This window comes from Dendrobates tinctorius, unplaced genomic scaffold (genome assembly GCF_039654945.1).
Source record: "Dendrobates tinctorius isolate UK_male_01 unplaced genomic scaffold, ASM3965494v1 ptg000091l, whole genome shotgun sequence".
Taxonomy (NCBI): domain Eukaryota; kingdom Metazoa; phylum Chordata; class Amphibia; order Anura; family Dendrobatidae; genus Dendrobates; species Dendrobates tinctorius.
Window position 1 is genome coordinate 14251914 of NW_027361759.1, and position 24711 is coordinate 14276624.

Consider the following 24711-nt stretch of genomic DNA (forward strand, 5'->3'; position numbering starts at 1 on the left):
GGGCGTAGCCAGGATCAAACCTAGGGGGGGGGGGGGGGGGGGGGGGCAGAATCTCATACTGTTACGCAGAATTTCATACTGCGCACCTCAGCTGCTGCAGAACCTCATACTTCACACCCATACAAAATAAAGCCTGCACCTTAAGAAGATGTGATGAATGCAGTCTATTTATTCCAACTATCAGTTGATGTTACTGAAGACGAGCAATGCCTGTCCTGGGCGTCCTTTTGGGCAGCTATGAGGTGTACCTGACTGGTGCTAAAAAAAAGGAGTGTTAGTCTGTGTGCTATCCGGCTTTCATTCTTTTTGGTACAGATATGATGTGGATAGACAGATATGGATAAATGGATATATAGATAGAGCAGATTTCTAATCTGCTTTTGCTATTGAAAACATTATCTATGAGCTCAAAAACCTTTCAGGTGATGCGGTTTTTTAAAAAGCTGATCTGCTTTTGCAACTGAAAAACGTATCCTCAAAAAACGCAGGAAAAACGCTGTGTGTGAATGTAGCCTTAGAACAGTCATTTATAGGTCATTTCATAACTTTCCCAAATTCCTATGAAAAAATATTCAGCATATTCTGCATTGAACTACTGTACCCAATTTATTATATATTTTAGGAGTCTGAGTCGGTCCATTTTATACCGACTCCAACTCCGACTCCACCAAAATGAGCACCAACTTCGACTCCACAGCCCTGGTAGTGACCAGTGCTGTGGAGTCGGAGGGGAGATGAATCTGTGCTGCACTTTATGTACGTGCTCAGTAGTGACCAGTGCTGGGGAGTCGTAGATGAGATGAATCTGTGCTGCACTTTATGTACATGCTCAGTAGTGACCAGTGCTGTGGAGTCGGAGGTGAGATGAATCTGAACATGTACTTTATGTACATGCTCCGTAGTGAGCGAAGTGTTGTGGAGTCGGAGGTTTGTCTGACCGACTGCACAGCCCTTGTCATGTTCACATGCTCAAGTGATATTCTGGTAGAATTTGGAATACTCAGCCTAAGGCTGGTTTCACATTTGCGTTAAAACAACGCTGCGCCCTGCGTCGTTAAGCCCCGCCCTGAGCCGGCTCCCTGCCCGCCCCATCCGGGATCACCGCCTACTTTCGCATTTGCACGCATGCGATCGGCGCACCCTATCTTTAGCATAGGGTGCGCAGATCATGCGCTGCCAGTGTGAAAGTAGCGTGCTGCGCACTTTTGACGGTGCGCCGTGCGCGCCGAAATGCAGCATGTTGCATGAAGGGCTCGTTCAGACGTTTACAATATGGATATGTGCTCTCCAGTTAAGTTGTGGACAGCACACTGACCAATGTAATTCATTAGAGACTGTTAAAGCAATCACGTGAAAAAAATCGTAGTATATCTTACGGGTCTTGGATGAGATTCGCCCATTCGAGTCTATGAATGGCCAAAAAGAGTATTGGATCTCTTACGGAACATCTATATTGCATGTGATTATTATGGATATCTAGCCATTATTTAAGGGACTCTCACTAGGTTTTTTTTTTTTGTTTTGTTTTTTTTTTTTACCGCCATCTGAGAGCAGCATGATGTGTGGGCAGAGACAGAGATTCCAGCTATGTATCACTTACTGGGCTGCTTACTACAGTTTTGATAAAATCTGTTTTAGCTGGGTCAGATCTAGCAGTTCTCTAAATACTGAGCCCTGTATCACCCCACTCACACCACTGATTGGCAGCTTTGTGTACACTGTCTATAGCACAAAGATGCTAGTAAGAGGAAGGGATAGGTTTACAAAGAACATAAGGACTACATGGCACAAGACAACTAGTTCTTTCCTGCTAATTTTATTGAAACTGCATTAAGCAGACCAGTAAGTGACACATCCCTGGAATCAGGCACTCTGGCCCTATATCATGCTACTCTCAAATTAAATGGCAAAAATCTGCTGACAGGTTCTCTTTAACCTGTATTGAATCATCTACAGTTTAAAATGTTGATGTATAAAAGCGGATGTCACATGGATGTAAAATACAAACGCGCTGATGGGGCATGAGGACAGAATAGATGAACATTGTCAGTTTTCTAGATGAAGATCAGATTATTTTTTTTTTTTATAAACTTTTTATTTAAGAATGTTGTTACAGAATTATTATCAAAATACAAGTCAGTATAATCAACATTCAAATTTTCTTAATGAAGGGATTCAGGAAAGGAATGGGAAAAGAGGTGGGAATGGGAAACATGGATTCAGGTAAAGTTGGGAAAGAATGGAAAGGGTGGGGATGGTAGTCCCATTGGATGAAAGCCTCCATCTTTAGACTCACAGTTGTAGAATACAAAGTATATATATATATATATATATATATATATATCATAAATAGTACACTGCATTAAAATTCCTTCCGTTAGAGCTTAATGTTGTTTTGATAAATAAACCATTGGTGCCATCTTCCATTTAAATTGTCTTGTTTGCGGTGAGCCAGTTGAATTTCAAGGGAGTATATATTGTTAGCCTTGTTTACCCATTCTGATAAGGAAGGTGGGTCAATATCCTTACAATGTCTAGCGATGAGGATTTGAGCTGCATTAAAGGGAAGGTGCTGTGTTTTTTCATAATTTAATGTAAAAAAGAAAATAGTATAAAAAGATATTGTCCCCTAAGCTTGACTTAGTGGTGTGTATGGATTTTTTTTTTTCTGGGGGCTGCCATCTTACCTCTCTGGCTGCTGAACGACACTTTCCATGCTCATTTACGGCAGTTCCTGGGCATAAGAGACAATAGTCGGCTGCCGACTCTATCTCTTTCATTGCAGCTGCATCAGGAGTGAACTGGCCACGCCTCTGTGGGCAGCTCAATTCACAGCTGTAGGTGTGGCCAGGCGCCATCTTATTAGAGCCCGGTGCTTTCCTTTTAGCTTCATTTACACTCCATTGCAAGCCCTGGATGCTGTACTGTTCCACCATAACAGGGCTTTGATGTTCACTCTGCACATACCAGCCACAGGAGAGGAACCAGGAGGAGCTCCTGGACACCAAGCTGCTCTTACCAAAACACACGGCCAGCTGCTGCCCCTGCTCTTGCAAAACATAGGAGGAGCTGCTCCCTGCTGTTTCAAAACACTTGGCAATCTGCTGGACATCTAATCCTCTCCTGTGTGATACTGTCTGCTGAGCCGTGTATCTAATCCTTATCTGTGTGATACTATCTGCTGAGCTGTATCTAATCCTCTCCTGTGTGATTCTGTCTGCTAAGCCGTGTATCTAATCCTTATCTGTGTGATACTGTCTGCTGAGCCGTGTATCTAATCCTCTCCTGTGATACTGTCTGCTAAGCCGTGTATCTAATCCTCTCCTGTGTGATACTGACTGCTGAGCCGTGTATCTAATCCTATCCTGTGATACTGTCTGCTGAGCCGTGTGTCTAATCCTCTCATGTGTGATACTGTCTGCTGAGCCATGTATCTAATCCTATCCTGTGTGATACTGTCTGCTGAGCCGTGTATCTAATATTATCCTGTGTGATACTGTCTGCTGAGCCGTGTATCTAATCCTCTCCTGTGTGATACGGTCTGCTGAGCCGTGTATCTAATCCTCTCCTGTGTGATACTGTCTGCTGAGCCGTGTATCTAATCCTCTCCTGTGTGATACTGTCTGCTGAGCCGTGTATCTAATCCTATCCTGTGTGATACTGACTGCTGAGCTGTGTATCTAATCCTATCCTGTGTGATACTGTCTGCTGAGCCGTGTATCTAATCCTCTCCTGTGTGATACTGTCTCCTGAGCCGTGTATCTAATCCTATCCTGTGTGATACTGACTGCTGAGCTGTGTATCTAATATTATCCTGTGTGATACTGTCTGCTGAGCCGTGTATCTAATCCTCTCCTGTGTGATACGGTCTGCTGAGCCGTGTATCTAATCCTCTCCTGTGTGATACTGTCTGCTGAGCCGTGTATCTAATCCTCTCCTGTGTGATACTGTCTGCTGAGCCGTGTATCTAATCCTATCCTGTGTGATACTGACTGCTGAGCTGTGTATCTAATCCTATCCTGTGTGATACTGTCTGCTGAGCCGTGTATCTAATCGTATCCTGTGTGATACTGACTGCTGAGCCATGTGTCTAATCTTCTGTGTTCTACTGACTGCTGAGCCGTGTATCTAATCCTATCCCGTGTGATACTGCTCTCCTGAAATACTTTGTGCTGCTGTCACCCTGCTCCTCCACCATATATCTCCCTCTGTGCCCCCCATAGACCAGCACACTGCTCTCCTGAAATACTCTGTGCTGCTGTCACCCTGCTCCTCCACCATATATCTTCCTCTGTGCCCCCCATAGACCAGCACACTGCTCTCCTGAAATATTCTGTGCTGCTGTCACCCTGCTCCTCCCCATATATCTCCCTCTGTGCCCCCCATAGACCAGCACACTGCTCTCCTGAAATACTCTGTGCTGCTGTCACCCTGCTCCTCCCCCATATACATCCCTCTGTGCCCCCCATAGACCAGCACACTGCTCTCCTGAAATACTCTGTGCTGCTGTCACCCTGCTCCCAGAATCCTTGCTGCCTGCCATCCTCAGTGACCGAAGACCCCATTCCTCTCCTCAGATCCTGTCCTGGCGATGTGTGAAAGCGAGGCGACAGGGACCTGATGTATGGTGGAAGGAGCAGGGTGACAGCAGCACAGAGTATTTCGGGAGAGCAGTGTGCTGGTCTATGGGGGGGCGCCCTGTTCGGTGCCAGGGATTGTACATAGAGCGCTGTGTTTTATACACATGGATGGACCGTCTGCTTGTCTGCTCCACAGAAATCCAGGAAACATTTCTGCTGATTGATGGCCTGTTCTGATCCAGACTTTGCATGCAAAGACAGTCAGTAACTTTGCAGGCCCCATCAAAATGACTGCTCACTGTGTTCTAGATGTCATCCTCTCTTTTCCCTTAGCAAACACCCAGAAGGGGAGGAGAGGAGTGACATCACACTCATGTCAGCAGACTCCGCCCATAATTACTGCAGTGCAGTAATGTGAGCTAGTTGCACTAGGTTTTTGTGCCAAACTTCAGTAGCTGCTCCCCCTAGTGTTAACAAGTGGAAATGCCAAACTTTTTACAATTATTTTTCATATTTTGCAAAATTAAAAACAAATGATAATATTTTTTAAGAAAATGTAAACATTAATTCTTTACATTTTTTCAATTGCTGAAAAAAAAATTTTTGGATGTCACCTTCCCTTTAAGTGAGAACTCGCAATATAGTCAAGATCAGATTTTACTGAAATTGCGCTCTTCTGAATATTGCTAATGTACATTCACTAAAGTACTATTGTATGGCATAAAAAAGTATTAAGCTGTTACAGAGATCACACAAAGGCATCATTGATGCAATAAAATGCTACATAATGGTGAGTTCATCATTTAAATACATCAGGTTTTCTCCATGGGGTACAACAGTGTAGTAGACATTGCTGTTTTGTCCAGCACCACTAGTTTCATCTTTTGCCATCCATGAGCCTCATTGAAGTAAATGGATGCACCAAGGAGAACTATTCTACCCAGTTTTGGAGTAGTCAGCATGAAACTTTAGCTTAGTGTGAATAAGCCTTTAAGATATTTATTATATATAAAAGTAAAAAAAAAAAAAGCCTGCAAGATTAAAAAAAGAGGCCATCCTCCCATGTGGACGCGTCTTTGACCCATGTTATATACAACCATATGTCTCCCTTGCCCGCACTCGTTCTCCATGTGAATGCTTTATAGCAACTTAAAAAATTGTAATGATTTACAATACATTTTCCCTGTTGCCAACAATATGTAATTTCTGATTTATATTTTTCCCCTAGCTTTTTCATTCCAGAAACATCCATCAAACATTTCAGTTAATATTCAACATTCTTGTAAATGGCGATGGCACTTTAACCAGGAAATACTCAGTGGACCTCCTTATGGACTTGTTAAAGAACCCAAAAGTTGCCGATTATTTATCAAGGTAGGACTTACACACAGTACCCACACATATACAGTACGTGTGCAAAGTGAGTCTAAGCTATGTGCGAGAGAGATACTGATAAGTCAAAACTGTATTTCTTGTTCGCCTTATTGGGGGACACAGAGACCATAGGGTGTATGCTGCTGCCACTAGGAGGCTGACACTATGCACAAAAAAAGGTTAGCTCCTCCTCCGCAGTGTACACCCCACCGACCGGCAGGAAATTCCTCAGTTTAGCTTAGTGTCAGTAGGAGGTGGACACGGGTCTTTCATTAGACCCATATCTACCTCAATGTGCGTCGTTTTCTTTTCAGGTTTTGCCGAGGGATACAGAGTGAACGGTCACATCTGTAGTCCCACAAGGAGGCTATGAGTACAGCGTGAACTGCCACCCTGTATCCTCATAGGTCTCCCGGAAGGACCAAGAGCCTGAGCACGGACGCGTGTCAGGCTATCCAACTGGTCCCCGTCTCCCACCCACTCGCCCACTAGAGCCTGTCGGTCCGGAAGAGACGCGGACATCCTTCGGCTGGATGATAGAGGTACCTCTCTCTCCACAGGTACCAGAAGACACTGAACAGCGGCAGGACTAGAGGGTAAGTATAGGACCCCGAGCCCTCAGCAGCCTCTTCCTTTCCCTGAATTCCCCGGCTGCACTTATTTCAGTGCTTTTCAGCAGCCGGGCTGCAATCAGGCCTCCATCATCCTCCCCGGCTGCACTTCAGCGATGGTTAGCAGCCAGGCTAGTCATGGCTCCATTGAGGAGCGATCGCCGTGGCAGTGCGGCGCTGTCTCCGCGCCGCCCCGCGCTTCACGGCGGCCGCCGCATCTACTACAGGCCCCGGCTTCAGTTTGGGCCTACTTCGGCGTCGCGGCCACGCCCCCCCCCCCGCCTTCTTCCTCAGACGGGCTTCTCTCCGCCCGTTCTAAGCCCGCCCACCGCTCTCTTCCTCGGGCTCTGCGCTCCAGGGGCGGTGTTCAGCCCCCTAGACTGCCTATAGGCAGCGGGCGGCGCCATCTTCCTCCTCCTTTCTGCGGTCAGCCCGCCCCTTCCTCCCTGTCTGATCAAGGAAGCGCGCGCTTTTCTACCCGGCTTTTCTCAGGCGGCCGCCATTTTTTCTGCCTGTCGGCCGGACTCCGTCTTCTTCCCCATCGAGGGCTCCGCAGATCCAAACGAGTGGTGCAGCATTGGGGGACTCAGCAAGCGTTTGCTGGAAGCATCTACAGGACACTGGACCGTGAGTAGCCATGAGTAGGCTCTGCTCTGCAGACTGACACCCTCCTCTGCCTCCTGTCCCCCAACTTTCCGGCACTACCTCAGGTTTCACTATGTCTAACTCCAAATCTGACCGTTGCCGCCCTGCGGCTCCCTCCTGCACTCTAGTCAAATTCTTTGCATGCTCTTCTTGCAATCGCAAACTTCCCTCAGGTCAGTCCACTTCCCTATGTCTGGACTGTAGCAATCCAATTCAACCTGACGCCGCCCAGGAGCCATCTAGGGCCCCAGGTGAGAGTGAACCCCCCGTGCCCGGCTGGGCTTCGTCCCTATCACAGTCAGTGGCAGACCTCACCAGGGTGTCTCAGTCAGAGGATTCCTCTCCTCGCCCCATGTCACCACATAGTCCTTCTCGTCAGCCTCCCCGGGCCTCCTCTCCCAAGTCAGGTGAGGCGCGCTCGGACAGGTCATCTGAGGGGATCTTAGAGCTGGATTCGGACCAGGATGCGAACATGAGGGTTACTGTACAGAACCTCATTGCAGCGATCCATCATACCTTCGACATTGCGGACTCCCCTGCGAAATCCTCAGATCAGGAGGTTTCGTTCAGACGGGAGGAAACACCCTCCAGAGTATTCCCTCTGCATTCCGAGTTTGGAAAGATTTTTACCAGGGAAAGAGAAGATCCGACCAGACGCTTTCAAAGAGGAAAGCGTCTCGGCGTTCTGTACCCGTTTGCTAAAGAGCTCACGGACAACTGGTCTGCCTCTCCCTCGGTCGATCCGCCCGTGTCCAGGCTTTCTAATAACACGGTTCTCCCGCTTTCAGGCTTGGCGTCTCTAAAGGATTCTAATGATAGGATTATAGAATCCCTAGCGAAGTCTGCCTTCGAAGCGGCTTCGACGGCGGTATGCCCAATCCTTGCTTCATCCTGGGCAGCAAAGGCCATAGCTACTTGGGCAGAGGATCTTCGTCAGGGCATCCTAGAGAAAGCACAACCAGATCGATTGGCCGATCTCGCCAATCAGATTTCCCATGCGGGGGATTATCTGCTTTCTGCTTCTTTGGATGCGGCATCCTGCGCAGTTCAGGCGTCAAGCAACGTAGTGGCAATCCGACGGACAATTTGGCTCAAGGCCTGGCAGGCGGACTTGTCTTCTAAAAAGTCTCTTACTAATCTGCCTTTTCAGGGAGTGCACCTTTTGGTTCCCAATTGGACCAGATTATTAAGGACGCCACCGGAGGCACGAGTTCTCTCCTGCCTCAGTCCAAGCCTCGCAGACCTCCACTAAGGCGTCAGTTTCGACCCTTTCGGGCTTACCGCCGTTTCAATACGGCGGAGACCTCCAACTAACAAAGACCGCAGGCACGCCAAGATAGGAAGAAAGTTTCCTTCAGACCCACTCCCTCCTGGCGCTCCCACTCTTCGCAGAGCAGACCATCCAGACCCAGATCTGGACGGTCCACATCAGCATGACTATCCTTGGACTCCCGAGGGTCCCTTCCAATTGGGAGGTCGACTCCTGTTCTTCAAGGACGTCTGGCTGGCCTCAGTGGAGGACGCTTGGGTCAGGGAGGTTGTATCGTCAGGATACAAGATAGAGTTTGTCTCTCTTCCACGGGATCGTTTCTTCGAATCCCGTCCTCCAAAAGATCCAGCTTTGATCCCGGGGTTCTTTACGGCCATCGACTCTCTCCTCAGTGCCGGGGTGATTGTGCCCGTTCCCGAAGCGGAGCGGTTTACAGGGTTTTATTCAAACCTATTTGTCGTGCCGAAAAGACGGGGCGGTCCGACCCATCTTGGATCTCAAGCTGCTCAACAAGAGAGTCCGTCTTCGCCACTTCCGGATGGAGTCGGTTCGTTCAGTAATCGCTTCCATGGAGGAGCAGGAATTCATGTGTTCAATAGACATCCAAGATGCCTATCTACATGTTCCCATATTCTCCGGACATCAGAAGTTCCTGCGTTTTGCGGTTCGCCAGGAACATTACCAGTTCGTTGCGCTGCCCTTCGGTCTTGCCACCGCTCCCAGAGTCTTCACGAAGATCGTGGCTGCGTTGATGGCCTTGTTGAGGATCAGCGGTCTCGTTCTTTTTCCGTACCTCGACGATATTCTGATCAAAGCTCCCTCTTTCCAACAGGCACGCCTAAGTTTGACGATCGTCCTAGACACTCTTTCCAATTTCGGGTGGATCGTCAACAGGAAAAAGTCCTGTCTGGTTCCTACTCAACGTCTTGTGTTTCTGGGCCTCCTGTTCGACACTCATCGGTCAAGGGTCTTTCTCCCTCAAGAGAAGATTCTCTCCCTGCGGCAGGATGTACGATCACTGCAGACCACACGATTTCCGTCCCTCCGAACAACCATGAGGGTCCTGGGAAAGATGGTGGCGGCGATAGAGGCAGTTCCCTTTGCCCAATTTCACGCCAGACCTCTCCAACACGCCATTCTGTCGAGGTGGAACAGGTCGGCTCTGTCCCTGGATCGCCCTGTTCGTCTTTCAGGCCGGATCAAGCGGTCGCTCAACTTGTGGTTGACGTCACCTCTCATCCTCTTGGGGCGGTCTTTTCTTCCCATTCCCTGGCAGATTGTAACAACGGATGCCAGCCTCCTCGGCTGGGGTGCAGTATTCCACAATCACGCTGTTCAGGGTCGTTGGTCGACTCAGGTATCTGCTCTGTCGATCAACGTCCTAGAGATACGAGCGATCCATCTGGCTCTCGTCCACTGGGAGAGGCTCCTCAGGGGCCTGCCTGTCCGGATTCAGACAGACAATGCCACAGCGGTGGCATATGTCAACCGCCAAGGAGGGACACTGAGTGTCTCAGCCCTGGCAGAAGTGTCCAAGATCGTTCGGTGGGCAGAGATTTCGGTACCGACAATCTCCGCAGTACACATTCCCGGCGTAGACAACTGGGCCGCCGATTTTCTCAGCCGCGAGGGTCTCGCGGAAGGAGAGTGGTCCCTACATCCGGAGGTATTTCTTCAGCTCTGCCGTCATTGGGGAACCCCAGACGTAGATCTGCTAGCTTCTCGCCTCAACAGGAAAGTCCCACAGTTTGTATCCAGGGCTCGAGATCCTCTCGCAGTGGGCGCCGACGCTCTGGCCATTCCTTGGTCGCAGTTCGAGCTCCCCTACCTGTTTCCTCCCCTGCCTCTTCTTCCCAAGCTGTTGAAGAAGATCAAAGCAGAAGGAATTCCAGTCATTCTCATCGCCCCGAATTGGCCCAGAAGGTCTTGGTTTGCGGACATTGTCAACCTTCTCGCGGACGCCCCCTGGAAGCTTCCAGACAGGGCAGATTTGCTGTCTCAAGGCCCGATTTGCCACCCCAATTCTCGGCCGCTCAATTTAATGGCGTGGCTGTTGAGACCGAGGTTTTGAAACGAGCAGGATTCTCCGGTCGAGTAATTCATACCATGATCCGAGCCAGGAAGCCATCATCTTCCAAAATTTACTACCGTACTTGGAATGCCTATTTCACTTGGTGTGAGGCCAATAACATCGCGCCCATGTGCTTTTCGCTCCCTTCCGTTCTGGCGTTTCTTCAGGCATGGCTGGATGCGGGGCTGCTCTCAGTTCCTTGAAGGGTCAAGTTTCGGCGCTGTCCATTTTATTTCAGAAGACATTGGCCTCCCGCCCTCAGGTCAAAACCTTTCTTCAGGGCGTGGCTCACACGGCTCCTCTGTATCGAGTGCCCGTGGATCCATGGGATCTTAATCTGGTTCTTGAGGTTTGGCAAGGTTCTCCTTTTGAACCTCTCAGGGATGTTTCCCTTTCTCTCCTTTCTTGGAAGGTAGCTTTTCTGGTGGCCATCACTTCCATCCGGCGCGTGTCGAAATTGGCGGCTCTTTCTTGCCGCTCTCCTTTCTTGGTACTTCACCAGGACAAGGTAGTTCTGCGGCCTCCTCCCTCTTTTCTTCCGAAGGTGGTGTCCTCCTTTCACCTCAATGAGGATATTGTTCTGCCGTCCTTCTGTCCGAGTCCAACTCACCCTCGGGAGAGGTCCCTGAACAAACTGGATCTGGTCAGGGAGATGAGTCTGTCTAGGACGACTTCCTTGCGAAAGACACTCTCTTTTCGTCATTCCAGATGGGGCGCGGAAAGGTCACCCGGCCTCCAAGGCTACTATTGCTCGCTGGATCAGATCGGCAATTTTGGAGGCATACCGGGTTAAGCATCGAGTGGCTCCTCCGGGGATCAGAGCGCACTCTACCCGGGCAGTGGGTGCTTCCTGGGCGGTACGCCACAGAGCTTCCGCGCTGCAGCTTTACAAAGCTGCAACCTGGTCATCTGTTCACACGTTTGTGAAATTCTACAAAGTCCACACCTACGCTTCGGCAGACGCCAGCCTAGGTAGAAGGATTTTGCAGGCTGCGGTGGTGAGTCCGCTGGCCTGATGGAAGTTTGTTTCCCACCCCAGGGACTGCTTTGGGACGTCCCATGGTCTCTGTGTCCACCAATAAGGCGAACGAGAAAACAGGATTTTTGGGTTGCTTACCGTAAAATCTGTTTCTCTGAGCCTTCATTGGGGGACACAGCACCCTCCCATTTTCTTTAACTCCTGTTCTTCCTTTGGTTGATTGGTTACAGTTGAGTTGTTTGTTCTGTTTTCAATCTATTCTGTTGCTTCTCCTACTGCTTTCTCACTAACTGAGGAATTTCCTGCCGGTCGGTGGGGTGTACACTGCGGAGGAGGAGCTAACCTTTTTTTTTTTGCATAGTGTCAGCCTCCTAGTGGCAGCAGCATACACCCTATGGTCTCTGTGTCCCCCAATGAAGGCTCTGAGAAACAGATTTTACGGTAAGCAACCCAAAAATCCTGTTTTTTATGACTTCCATCTTCTGGAAAAGCGTTCTAGAATCTTTTTGCCTTTTATTGTCCAATAACTTTCCCATTTAACAAGACCAAATTCCTATTTTGCCTTAGATATGAACACTTTAATTCATGTCTTATTCAAGTGCTTGGCCTTCTACATGGTAAAGATCCAGATTCCGCTTTGAAGGTATTTTTCATCTTAATATGAAAAGTAACACAATGATATGTTTATATGTTTAAAGAGCATTTTTTAATACTATGCACTACATTGATCATCTTGAATGTCATCTGCATTTGATGAATATTCATTATGGGTAAACTCTTTTTTTTTTTTTTTTTTCTAGAACTTTTAAATAGAAAATATCCCTGTTTTCTGTTTATATTCAAAGCCTTGTAAACTTGTGTTCATTTCTAACTGAATTTTTTCTTCTTCAACGTTTTCACTATAGTTCCATATTTTAGCTGAATAAACTCTTTAAGGCCCCCAAACACATTAGATGAAGCTCGGCCAAACCCACAGATTATCTGATGTGTATGAGGACATCCCATCATCTCTCCTACAAATATGGGCAAGTGAGAAAAGGATCTGGCTATTAGAATTTCAGCTGCTGATCCTTTTGTTTTCAGGGTAGATAAGCCACTGTGAAAGGCATCTGACAGCAGCGCTCTCCACATTGAAATTGCACATACCCTTGGTGGAGCCTAGTGTATGTTTATAGCGGAATCAAGTGATTAATATGTGCCAAATTAACTATTCCTGTTCCTTCAACAGTTATTTTTATGTGAGGCAGTACTTAGACTAATTTTTAATGTTTACATTTTCTGAAACATTTCTCATAGACCCTTAATATGCAAATTGCCTTTTCAGAGAGGAAGAGGACTTGAACTCTCTAGGTCCACCTGTTGGAAGCAGCAATCCTATAAGTCACTATAAACCTTTTAACAGGCCTTAAAATGTGACTTAGGATAAAAACCAAATCAGATTCTCAGTTTGTAGACACTGTGTTTCGGGGTATTGCCTCTTGTCAGTCCAAAGTGTGAGAACTGATTTGGCTGGGTAAGAGGCTCTGTATTCAAGTCTAAGAGGTAACGTTTCTCCTAGCGGAGAGTGACATACCATCTCTGGCATGCCAAGGTAAGAAGGCTTATTTGGCGTGCAATGCTCTGGAAAATTTAATATGTAAATTTGCTTTTCAAAGAGGAAGAGTACTAGGATTGCTGCATTCAACAGGTGGCGCTATAGAATTCAAGGTCTCTTTTTCACTGAAGAGGTCATTTGTATATTACATTTCACAGAGGAGCATTGCACGGCAAATAAGCCTCCTTACCTTGGCATACCAGAGTCGGTAGGTCACTCTCCGCAAGGAGAAACGTTACCCCTTAGACCTCAGAGACACTGTCATTTGCATGTGAAAAGACCACTCTAGTATTTATTTTTTCTTTTTTTATGGAGCTGCTGGAGTGGTGGTGTAAATGTAATTCCCCTATCTCCTAGTCACCTACCGTCACTTTAATCCTTTTCCAGCGTCAGTCTCAAGCGAAAAGTCTCTTTCCGGCAGCTCCAGTGTTTTATGGAGCTATGCGGAGGACACTTTTCTGTACACGTCCATGAGAGCCTCATTCTGGCTCTCATAGACTTACATTGAGAGCTTGTGATGTAGCTTCTGACTTCCAGCTAGTCAGAAGCTGCACTCACAAGGTGGTGCCGAAAAACTGTGAAGACACCGGGTGAGCTTAAGGACAGGGGCTTACATTTAAAGCACAACTCCAGTGCTGAAAAACAAACAAACGCTGGAGGAGTGCTTTTAATTTATAAATGAGCTTCCATACACATATGTATAATTACACCTTTGATTTACATTGCCTTTTATAATAGATCTGTATCAGAAGACTACACACTGGTTGTTAGTAGATACTCTCCCCATAGTACTATACAGTAATGGAGCAGGGCTCATTTTTACCATTTACCTGTTTTCTTGATGCATGTATCTCTTAAGTCTCCATTTTTCATTCATGTAAGTTCTGTATTTTTCAGGTGTTAGAATTGTTGATGGCCTTCTGCTCAGTCACTAGCTTACGTCATATGCTGCGACAGACTATTCTAGAACAATCCAGCATTCCTGCCGCCGGGAGTGGCAGACTTGGGTCTCGTGCAAAATCAACTGAGCCGGCTGTTGCTCTAGTTCATTGGTCAAGCCAAGCCATAGAAGCCCCTCAGAACTGTGCAATATTGGCATTGGAGCTCTTCAAGGAAGTTTTTGCAGTAAATTTCTACCTTCTTGTTTCATTTGAATTTTCAGACATGGGCCTCATTCACACATCCTTTTTTAACGTACATGTGCCATTTGTATTCAGGGACAGACGCTGACCCCTTCTAGTCTATGGGGCTGTTGATATATACATGTTTTTTTGTATGCGATAAGATCTCGTGAAACAGTGAAGGTAAAACTGACACATTAAAAATCAAATCAGAAAACACTGTAAGGCAGCACTTACTGAATGTATTGGAGGACACTCGCTTGGCTGCGGGATTTAAGACACACAGGAACATTTTTCCACTTAAACAGTCTATGCGGTTTATTATGCCACTCATAAATCACTGTAGGCCATGTTTACACATCACAGACCTCACATAGTCATAATCACGGTCCCTAAACACGCTGGACTTCTTCTTGTCCCGTTACCGTGGGCGACCGCATGCTGTGCCAATGTCTTTCACAACTTTACTCGACGTCACACGACAGTAGGTTGCAGTCACTGGACTTCACTTCGTCCAGTTACCGTGGGTGACCACACAGTTCATTAACCCCTTTCTGCCATATGACGTACTATCCCGTCCATGTGCCCTGGGACTTAATTCCCAAGGACGGGATAGTACGTCATAGCGATCAGTGGCCAGGTGTCAGTTGATTATCACAGCTGACACCCGACACTGTGTCAGGGGCGGTCACAGACCGCCCCCGGCACGTTAACCCCTGGCACACTGCGATCAAACACGATCGTAGTGTACCGGGGGTTTAGGGAAGCATCGGCAGGGAGGGGGCTCACTCCATGCTTCCCTGAGACCCCGCAGCAGCGCGATGTGCTGCGCTGCTCTGGGGGCCTCCTTCCCTGCAGGTCCCCGGATCCAATATGGCAGCGGGGACCTTCGGGGGGCCTGCAGGGAGGCGGCTTCGTCACTGCCTGCAAAGCGCAGGCATGAGGAATCCTTTTGCAGTGCCTGTGTGAGATCGCTGATCTGTCACAGCGATCTGTGATGTGTCAGCGATCTCACACATGACAGTGATGTCCCCCCTGGGACAGTATAATAAAGTTAAAAAAAAATTAAAAAAAAAGTGTAAAAATAATTTATAAAAAATCGCTAAATTTAAAAAAAAAAAATATTCCCTAATTCATTTTTTGGAAATAAAAAAAATAAAAGTACACATATTTAGTATCGTCGTGTCCGTAACGACCCGCCTTATAAAACTGTCCCATTAGTTAACCCCTTTAGCGAACCCCTTAAAAAATAAAAAACAAATCAAAAAATAATGCTTTATTATCATACCGCTGAACAAAAAGTGCAATAACGCGCGACCAAAAAGACGGATATAAATATCCATGGTACCGCTGAAAACGTCATCTTGTCCCGCAAAAAACGAGCTGCCACACAGCGTCATCAGCGAAAAAATAAAAAAGTTATAGCTCGCAGAATAAAGCGATGCACAAATAATTATTTTTTATATAAAATAGTTTTCATTGCATAAAAGCGCCAAAACATAAAAAAACGACATAAATGAGGTATCACTGTAATCGTACTGACCCGAAGAATAAAACCGCCTTATCAATTCTTCGTCCCAAAAATCGGAATAAAAAGCGATCAAAAAATGTCACGTACCCGTAAATGGTACCAATGAAAACGTCAACTCGTCCTGCAAAAAATAAGACCTCACAACTCGGTGGGTCAAAACATGGAAAAATTATAGCTCTCAAAATGTGGCGATGCAAAAACTATTTTTACAATAAAAAGCGTCTTTTAGCATGCGACAGCTGCCAAACATAAAAACCCGCTATAAATAGTAAATCAAACCCCCCCTTTATCACCCCCTTAGTTAGGGAAAAATAATAAAATTACAAAAATGTAATTATTTCCATTTTCCCGTTAGGGTTAGGGGTGTGTTGGGGTTAGGGTTGGAGTTAGAATTGGGGGGTTTACACTGATTGGGCACTTCAGGTGCTCTCCAAACGCAACATGGCGTCTGATCTCAATTCCAGCCAATTCTGCGTTGAAAAAGTCAAATGGTGCTCCTTCCCTTCCAAGCTCTGCCATGCTCCCAAACAGTGTTTTACCCCCACATATGGGGTATCGGCCTACTCAGGACAAAGTGCAAAACAACTTTTGGGGTCCAATTTCTCCTGTTACCCTTAGGAAAATAAAAAATTGGGGGCAAAATTTCATTTTTGTGGAAAAAAATATAATTTTTTTATTTTCACGCCCGGGCATTCTAAACTTCTGTGAAGCCCTTGGGGTTCAAAGTTCTCACCACACATCTAGATAAGTTCCTTGGGGGGTCTAGTTTCCAAAATGGTGTAATTTGTGGGGGGTTTCCACTATTTTGGCACATCAGGGGCTTTCCAAACGCGACATGGTGTCCGATCTCAATTCCAGCCAAAAAAGTCAAATGGCGCTGCTTCCCTTCCGAGCTATGCCATGCGCCCAAATAGTGGTTTACCCCCACATGTGGGGGTTATCAGCGTACTCAGGACAAATTGCACAATAACTTTTAGGGTCTGTTACCCTTGGGAAAATAAAAATTGGGGGTGAAAAGATCATTTTTGTGGAAAAAATGTGATTTTTTTTCTTAATTGTACGGCTGTACGTTATAAACTTCTGTGAAGCCCTTGTGGGTTCAAACTTCTCACCACATATCCTTTTAAGTTCCTTGGGGGGGTCTAGTTTCCATAATGGGGTCACCTTTGTCGGGTTTCCACTGTTTAGGTACATCAGGGGCTCTCCAAACGCGACATGGCGTCCGATCTGAATTCCAGCCAATTTTGCATTGAAAAAGTCAAACGGCGCTCCTTCCCTTCTGAGCTCTGCCATGTGCCGAAACAGTGCCCCCCCCCCACATATGGGGTATCCGTACTCAGGACAAATTGCACAATAACTTTTGCAGTCTAATTTTTCCTGTTACCCTTGATAAAAAAAATTGGACCTGAAGTAATTTTTTTGTGAAAAAGTTAATGTGTTTTTTTTTGTTTTTTTTTTTTTTTTAATATTCAAAAAATTCCTGTGAAGCACCTGAAGGGTTAATAAACGTATTGAATATGGTTTTGAGCACCTTGAGGGGTGCAGTTTTTAGAATGGTGTCACTTTTGGGTATTTTCTATCACATAGACCCCTCAAAGTGACTTCAAATGTGATGTGGTCCCTAAAAATAAAATGGTGTTGCAAAAATGAGAAATCACTGGTCAGCTTTCAACCCTTATAACTTCCTAACAAAAAAAAAATGTTGGTTCCCAAATTGTGCTGATGTAAAGTAAACATGGTAAATGTTACTTATTAAGTTTTTTTTGTGTGCCATATCTCTGTGATTTAAGGGCATAAAAATTCAAAGTTGGAAAATTGCGAAATGTTCAAAATTTTCGCCAAATTTCCGTTTTTTTCACAAATAAACGCAAGTTATTTGAATGAAATTTTACCACTAACATGAAGTACAATATGTCACAAGAAAACATTGTCAGAATCAGTGGGATCCATGGAAGTGTTTCAGAGTTATTACCTCATAAAGGGACAGTGGTCAGAATTGTAAAAATTGGCCCGTCATGAACGTGCAAAAAACCCTTGGGGCTTAAGGGGTTAGCATCCACGGAACATCACAAGCACCAACAGTCTGTTCCAATGGCAGATACTTGTCTGCCTTACTATAACCCACTTTGTATGGAGTTGCCTTACAGGAGCTCCTGCTTTACACGCTGACTCCTCGTCAGTCCTGGCTTCTGGGGAAGCTGCCTAACTGGGATCACTGTCCGGACGATGACTTGTAGCAAGGGCACTCCCGACATTCCAAAACCTCAGAAGGTCCGTAGCTTCCCTAACACAGTGTCGTCACAGACTCTGCGAGTACATGGTTTCACTCTGTGCTATTCAGGAATCCAGTCTACCCGCAGGACCTTCTAACATAGCGACCATCCAGGTCCACGATATCTCCATCTGCTATTCAGGAATCCGGTCCACGCACAGGACCTTCCAACACAGAGATCTCACCATGTGCTCTTCAACACACAGGCCTGACCTCATACAGGACCTTACAACCGCGACCATTGACCCAAACCATCGTCATATTATGTAGCTGAAACCACCCCCATAAGTGGGAGGTGTGTGTGTGGTTAGCCAGTCCCGCCCAGCTCTCCGGCTAACCCTGTAAGCCCCCCTTTATGAACAAAACAAAAGCTCGTAGAATTACAGGTCCCAGAGCAACATTTCTGGCTTACAGCGCAGAGGACCTCCCACTCTGCGACACATACTGGCCATTTACAACAATGCCAGTCACTGTCTCACAACTGATAAAAATAGGTCCTTTATTTCACGAATGAGTGAATAATAAAAGGCTTTCTGAATGGTGCCTAAAGCGGAAATACCTTTTAGCCACCTTTTCTAGACAAAATAAAAAGGGGTACAGTGAATTGAAATTTCCTTTTTTCTAATATATACTAGTAATTAAAACAAAAGAAACTAACCCATTGTTTTTTTTAGATACCCAGATAATTTTGCTGCCTTTTGGTGTTAAAATTTACCATACTATAATGATCTAAGAAATATAAAAAATGAGCGTTTGCATAATTATTAAAGTGGATAGATATGATTATTCAATTTACAATGGAGTCAGCTTTAACATTAGGATATTCCTTTATTGTACACTATTACTCACATGGGCGCAGTCGCTTAACCAGCCATTTCAATGGTAACGTTACGTTAGAGTGCTTTTTAAATGTTTCTCTAAGGACTTTTTTTTTCCCTTCCTGCTTTGTTTAGGATGCTATTGACACTGGCACCATTCAGTCTGCAGAAAGGTTTGTAGACCTTCTATTGCCAGTTATTCTTGAGCAACTTCATGTCCCTGACCATCCGTTGGATGAACAATTAGCAAAAAAAAGATGTGAAAGAATGGTTAAATCGTTGGATGTCTTAAGCAATATCCTTTTTGTTTTGTTTTTTTTAATCAAGCTTGATGTTTAAGTGGGAGAAAAAAATCTTATATATTGTTACACACATCACTGTGCATAAGGTTGATCAGGTGTGGAGGAATGATTTATTACTAACAAAATAAAAAGTGAGTAAGACAAATCTTTGACAAGTCAGATCATTATTTGGTGTAGCCGCCTTTTGCCTTCAATACAGCATAAATTTGTCTAGGCACATTTGTACCTTATTCCAAACATCTTAGATATCTAACCACAGATTATCTATAGGAGTAGGCTTGCACAAATTCTTCTGGCTCCTCTTCTAATTCCACACAAACTTGATGTCCAAATCAGGGCTCTGTTGGGGCCATATCTTCATTTCCAGAATAAATTTGGAGTCTCATGCACCACCCTCATCGTATTGCATGATGTATATGTATCTCTTTCTATTTCTCAGCATTGAGGACGCTATTAAACCTTAACTAAATCCACAACTTCACCATGCTTCACTGTTGCCTACAAACACTCGTTACTGTAGCTGTCTCCAGCCCTTCAGCAAATAAACTGCATTCTGTTACTGATAAATATTTCATTCCTCTCTCCAGTGCAGTTGCTGGCATCTGCACCCTAATTCCTATGTTTTAGTCTATAGTTGAGTCGCCTTGTTTTCGTGATGATCGGGGGGCACAATGCTTCCTTGAAGACCACCCCTGGCCAGACTTCTAAACAGTAGATGGGTGTAGCTGGGTTCCACTGCTTGCTGCCAGTTCTGAGCTAATGGTACTGGTGGACAATTTTGCATCGGTGTTTAGCTCATCCAGTTTTAAGCCTCCTACACAGCTATTTTTGTTTCTGTTAATGACTGCGTTTCTACCTAATCTTGAAAATTATGATCATTATCACCTGTTTGGTATAATTGGTTGCGCATACACCTGATTATAAATCCTAGAAAATGCCTGACTTTGTACAAGTAATGTAGAAGACTTATGCTTTTTTGAAGGCAATGGTGGTCACGCCAAATATTGAGTTTATTTAGATTTCTCTTTTGCTCATTCCCTTTGTTTTTCGTTATTTGATAAAAACAAGCTATTAACACTTCTATATTTTTAAAGGGAATCTGTCACCCCTTTTTTGAGATAACATATAATGATATCATTCAATTGTGTCACAAGTACTTTTGCTTCCCCCTGACCCCGCACCTTTCATGCATAAATGCCTTTTTTATATCGGTTCAGATGTATGTAAACTGCCGCTATCCGGTCCGCTGGGCGGGGCTTATTCACCTGCTCCCCCCCCCTCCCTGTCTTGCTCTGCGCATTTCTTCTTGTGTAGCGCAAGACAGGGAGGTGGGGGGAGCAGTTGAATAAGCCCCGCCCACTGGACCGGACCGTGGCAGTTTACATGCATCTGAACCGATATAAAAAAGGTATTTATGCATGAAAGGTGCGGGGTCAGGGGGAAGCAAAAGTACTAAGAGAATCCTTATGTGACACACAATTGAATGATATCATTATATGATATCTCAAAAAAGGGGTGACAGATTCCCTTTAAAGTATTCTTACTGTGCAGCATTTGTGGTCTGAATGTAATGGCTGATCAGCGTACATATCCATGTAAAAGTTTCTGTTAGGCCGGTTTCACACGTCAGTGGCTTTGGTGTGTGTAGTGACAGTTTTCTCACGTACCGGAGACAGACACTCGTAGACCCATTCAAATGAATGGGTCTATGCAGATGTCAGCGTGTTTTCATGGACCGTGTGTCCCTGTGCAAAACACGGAGACATGTCCGTTTTAACACGGACACACGGCCAGTAACACGTGCCGCACAAGTGCAAACGGAGAAAAGTGTACACTGTCCTCCATGAGCACGGACGGCCAACGGCGGCTACTGTAAGCGCTGTTTCCTTGCATGTGGTGCTGAACGCAGCTATCATTCTTCCCTGCTCTGCCGGCACCAGCTACAGCAGGGAAGAATGAATGAAAACAAACCGATGTGGGGTCTTATTGACATCTCTCCATTACTAAGCAGGGATTGATGTCACCTTATCATTGCTCACCTCTCTGTGCTGATGACACCTTAAAATCCCACATTGCTATGAAACTCGCTGTCAACAGATGTCTCTCTTGTCGATTATCAGTGACATTAAACCCTTATTACCCCACTTGCCACCGCTACAGGGCAAGTGGGAAGAACCGGACAAAGCTCCAGAATAGGCGCATTTAATAGATACGCCTTTTCTGGGCAGCTGCAGGCTGCTGTTTTTAGGCTGGGGGGGCTTGTTCATGGCCCCTTACCAGCCTGAGAATAGCAGCCTGCACCTGTATAGTTTTGCCGGGTTGGTTAAAAAAAGAAAGGGGGCCCCACGTCGGTTTGTTTTAATTCATTCTTCCCTGCTGTAGTTGTTGCCGGCAGAGCAGTGAAGAATGATAGCCACGTTCAGCAACACATGCAGGGGAACAGCGCTTACCGTAGCGCTACTTCCCCTGCCTCCGTCCGTGTGGTATTGATGCAACACACGGATGTGCCACATGGTGACACGGATATCTCCGGTATCGAAAATATCTGGACGTGTGAAACCGCCCTTATAGCGTTTGTTTAGCATCCACTCCTAGATTTGGTTTTAAAAAAATGGATATAAAATGCTGATCAAACTGCAGGTGTAAATAGGGGGCTGGTGTTAGTAACAGTCAGCCACAAATCTTTTCCGACTGTTCTCCTTATCATTGCTTACCTCTCTGTGCTGATGACACCTTAAAATCCCACATTGCTGTGAAACTCGCTGTCAACAGATGTGTCGCTCTTGTCGATTATCAGTTTACATTCAGTGGCGCAGATTACAGCTTCAGTGCCAGAATGGTGAATTCGGACCTCTCGTAAGTTCTGTTTTGTTTTTTTTAATCTGTATACTAAGTTCATGAAAATGTGATTTCACACAATGTTAACCTGTTCAGATGTTAAGCCAAGGGGAATACTAATGTGACAAACCCACATTACAAATTGTTTTATTTAGGATGACCTTATTCAGCTCTTTATAGCTTTAGTTAACGCTTACATTCCATAATATTGGGGTTTACGTGTGCAGGATATTTGTGGTGACGAAACTACTGCCGATCATTTTATATTGAAAAAGTTCCAGAAAAACATCATAGCATTTTATATACTTATATAGGTAATAATGCCCAAATTAGAGGTAGCAACTCTTAAGACGTATGGAAGAACAGAGTCCATGCTACTTGATAATAACAAATTTTATTGAACACTTATTAAAAACAGATGTAAGGCATAATATATCAATCATTAGTGAAGAATGGAAGCCAGTAGATGGGCTTGGAGTTCTGCCAATCAACAATAAAGAAATGGAAAAAACAGTTAACTTCATTGGTGGGAAATATATAGCCCCCATTGTACTCCTTCTCTTAGAAAATGGAATGCTTAGCTACAACCCGTTGGCACAACCTAGGCCAGTCAATTTAAATACAGTATGCCAATAGTCAGGGGAAAAAAAGGATCAACCAATAATATAAATCATGTGATCCATAATGCTTTCTCAAGAATGAACTACCACGAAAACACTCGTTTGGAAAGTCTAGGCTGGTGTCCTATCTTTCATTCACTCATTTAGTGCTCATTTTTCCATTAAGATTTCTCCAATGCTTTGTATGGTATTAAAAACAAGCCCAGTTGCATAATGATGCCAGGGAAGAAAAACACCACGTGGTGAGTCTCCCTATAAAAAGGCTACACCAACTCCAATTAACATAGCAACACCGGAGAATAAAGGAGTAACTAGGTGAATTTGTTGATTTAAAAAGTGAACAATTTTTTTTCAGGTAGAAAGTACAAAAAGTCTAAAAGACATAGTAACAAAGAGACCATAGTGCACCAGAAAAACATACAGGCAGAGACAGGGACAACCCCTCTAAAAAGCTATCCCCATTCAGTATAGGAAGCCCAGCCCTAGTGACTCATAGTAATAAAGCGTACTACCGATGACAGAGTAAAAATTCAGCTAAGGACGCTAATGACAGGACTTACCAAGGTAGTGGAGGTATCAGAGGGGGGAACCCAAGGCCAGATGTCCTCCCTGACGCGCGTTTCGCATGGCACAACGCCGCTTTCTATGGGTCACTTGGCCTGGGCTTCCTATACTGAATGGGCATAGCTTTTCAGAGGTGTTGTTTCCTGTCTCTGCCTGTATGTTTTTCTGGTGCACTATGGTCACTTTGTTACTATGTCTTTTAGACTTTTTGTGCTTTCTACCTGAATAAAATTGTTCACCTTTTTAAATCAACAAATTCACCTAGTACTCCCTTATTCTCCAGTCTTGTATGGTATTAAGCAGTACATATGTTACTCATTTGTGTTATTGATGGTGCTGCACATGCCACAGTTTATATGCATGAGTTATACTGGGATGTTAGGAAAGGGCATCAACCCTATGATTTAATCTACATTTTGGATCATATGGTTTATATTATTGGTTGATCCTTTTTTTCCTGACTATTGGCATACTGTATTTAAATTGACTAAGCTTTGTTGTGAGCAAAACATACTGTTTGCCAAGAGCACGAGTACAATTGGGGCTATATATTTCCCACTGGTGGAGTTATCCATTTTTCCATTTCTTCACTGTTGATTGGCAGAACCACAAGCCCGACTACTGGGTTCTATTCTTCACTAATGATTGTTATACTTTGTATGTGTTTTTAATAATTGTTCAGTAAAAATTAAGTAGCATGGACTCTGTGTTCTGTATTCCACCCTTCAGATCATTTTAGCCGATTTTTTTTTTCGGTTTTTCCTTTATGCTTATTGTAGGCCTTTCGCTAAATGTAAATTTCAGCATATATATATATTTTTTAACAATGTTTGCTTTTGTACCAAGCAACGTTTCATCAGATGTTATACTGAAGACTTTAGATGTGATGAGCAGAATAAAACAATTGGTCACAAATATGGAAGCTGCCTTCTATAAGATACTCCAGGTATGGTGTGATTACTTTTGAATACGCAGCTTACATGCAGTTCACAGTTTGTAGCAACGATCATGTCTAAGCACTGACACTTCACACTTTTTAGGGAAATACAGCCCAACCTACTGAAACAGATGTTTGCTGCTTTATATTTCTCTTAAAACTAGGCCATATAAGTTAAAATTTACTCACTTTATTTTCATCAGGACCAAAGATTGATCCCATCGCTATCTTTTGCATTAACCTCTGATAACAGAGAGAGAGTTCAAGCTGGCCTTCGAATTTTATTTGAAGCCGCACCATTGCCAGATTTCCCAGCATTTATGTAAGTAAATGGAGTGCAAAAAAATGAAATAGGGCAAGTGTTAAAGGGGTCACCCAAGCCCAAGGTATTTAAAAATCTGTCCACTAACTGCTAGAAAAAAAATGATGTGCTCTCCCATTGCATCCTTCTCGTTCCAGCTCTGTGACACAGATTCTCCCATCTGCCATCACAGACTGTATACACAACCTGTGGGGCTAAGAACTTGCCAGCAGGTATTTGCCAACTACCTGTTATAGCCTGTGACGATCTGCTCTGGCTTAGA

General features: G+C 44.9%; 1 protein-coding gene across 4 annotated transcripts in view; it reads left to right on the forward strand.

Moving 5' to 3' along the window:
• The window catches only part of CIP2A (cellular inhibitor of PP2A), a 122918-nt gene that overhangs the window by 53651 nt on the left and 44556 nt on the right, over positions 1–24711 (forward strand). For all 4 annotated transcript variants that reach the window (XM_073586247.1, XM_073586245.1, XM_073586248.1 and 1 more), the window contains 7 exons: positions 5809–5954; positions 12098–12173; positions 14022–14249; positions 19002–19161; positions 21883–22024; positions 24037–24136; positions 24331–24449. In XM_073586247.1, coding sequence (XP_073442348.1) covers positions 5809–5954; positions 12098–12173; positions 14022–14249; positions 19002–19161; positions 21883–22024; positions 24037–24136; positions 24331–24449 — 971 coding nt within the window. The remainder of the gene's footprint in view (positions 1–5808; positions 5955–12097; positions 12174–14021; positions 14250–19001; positions 19162–21882; positions 22025–24036; positions 24137–24330; positions 24450–24711) is intronic.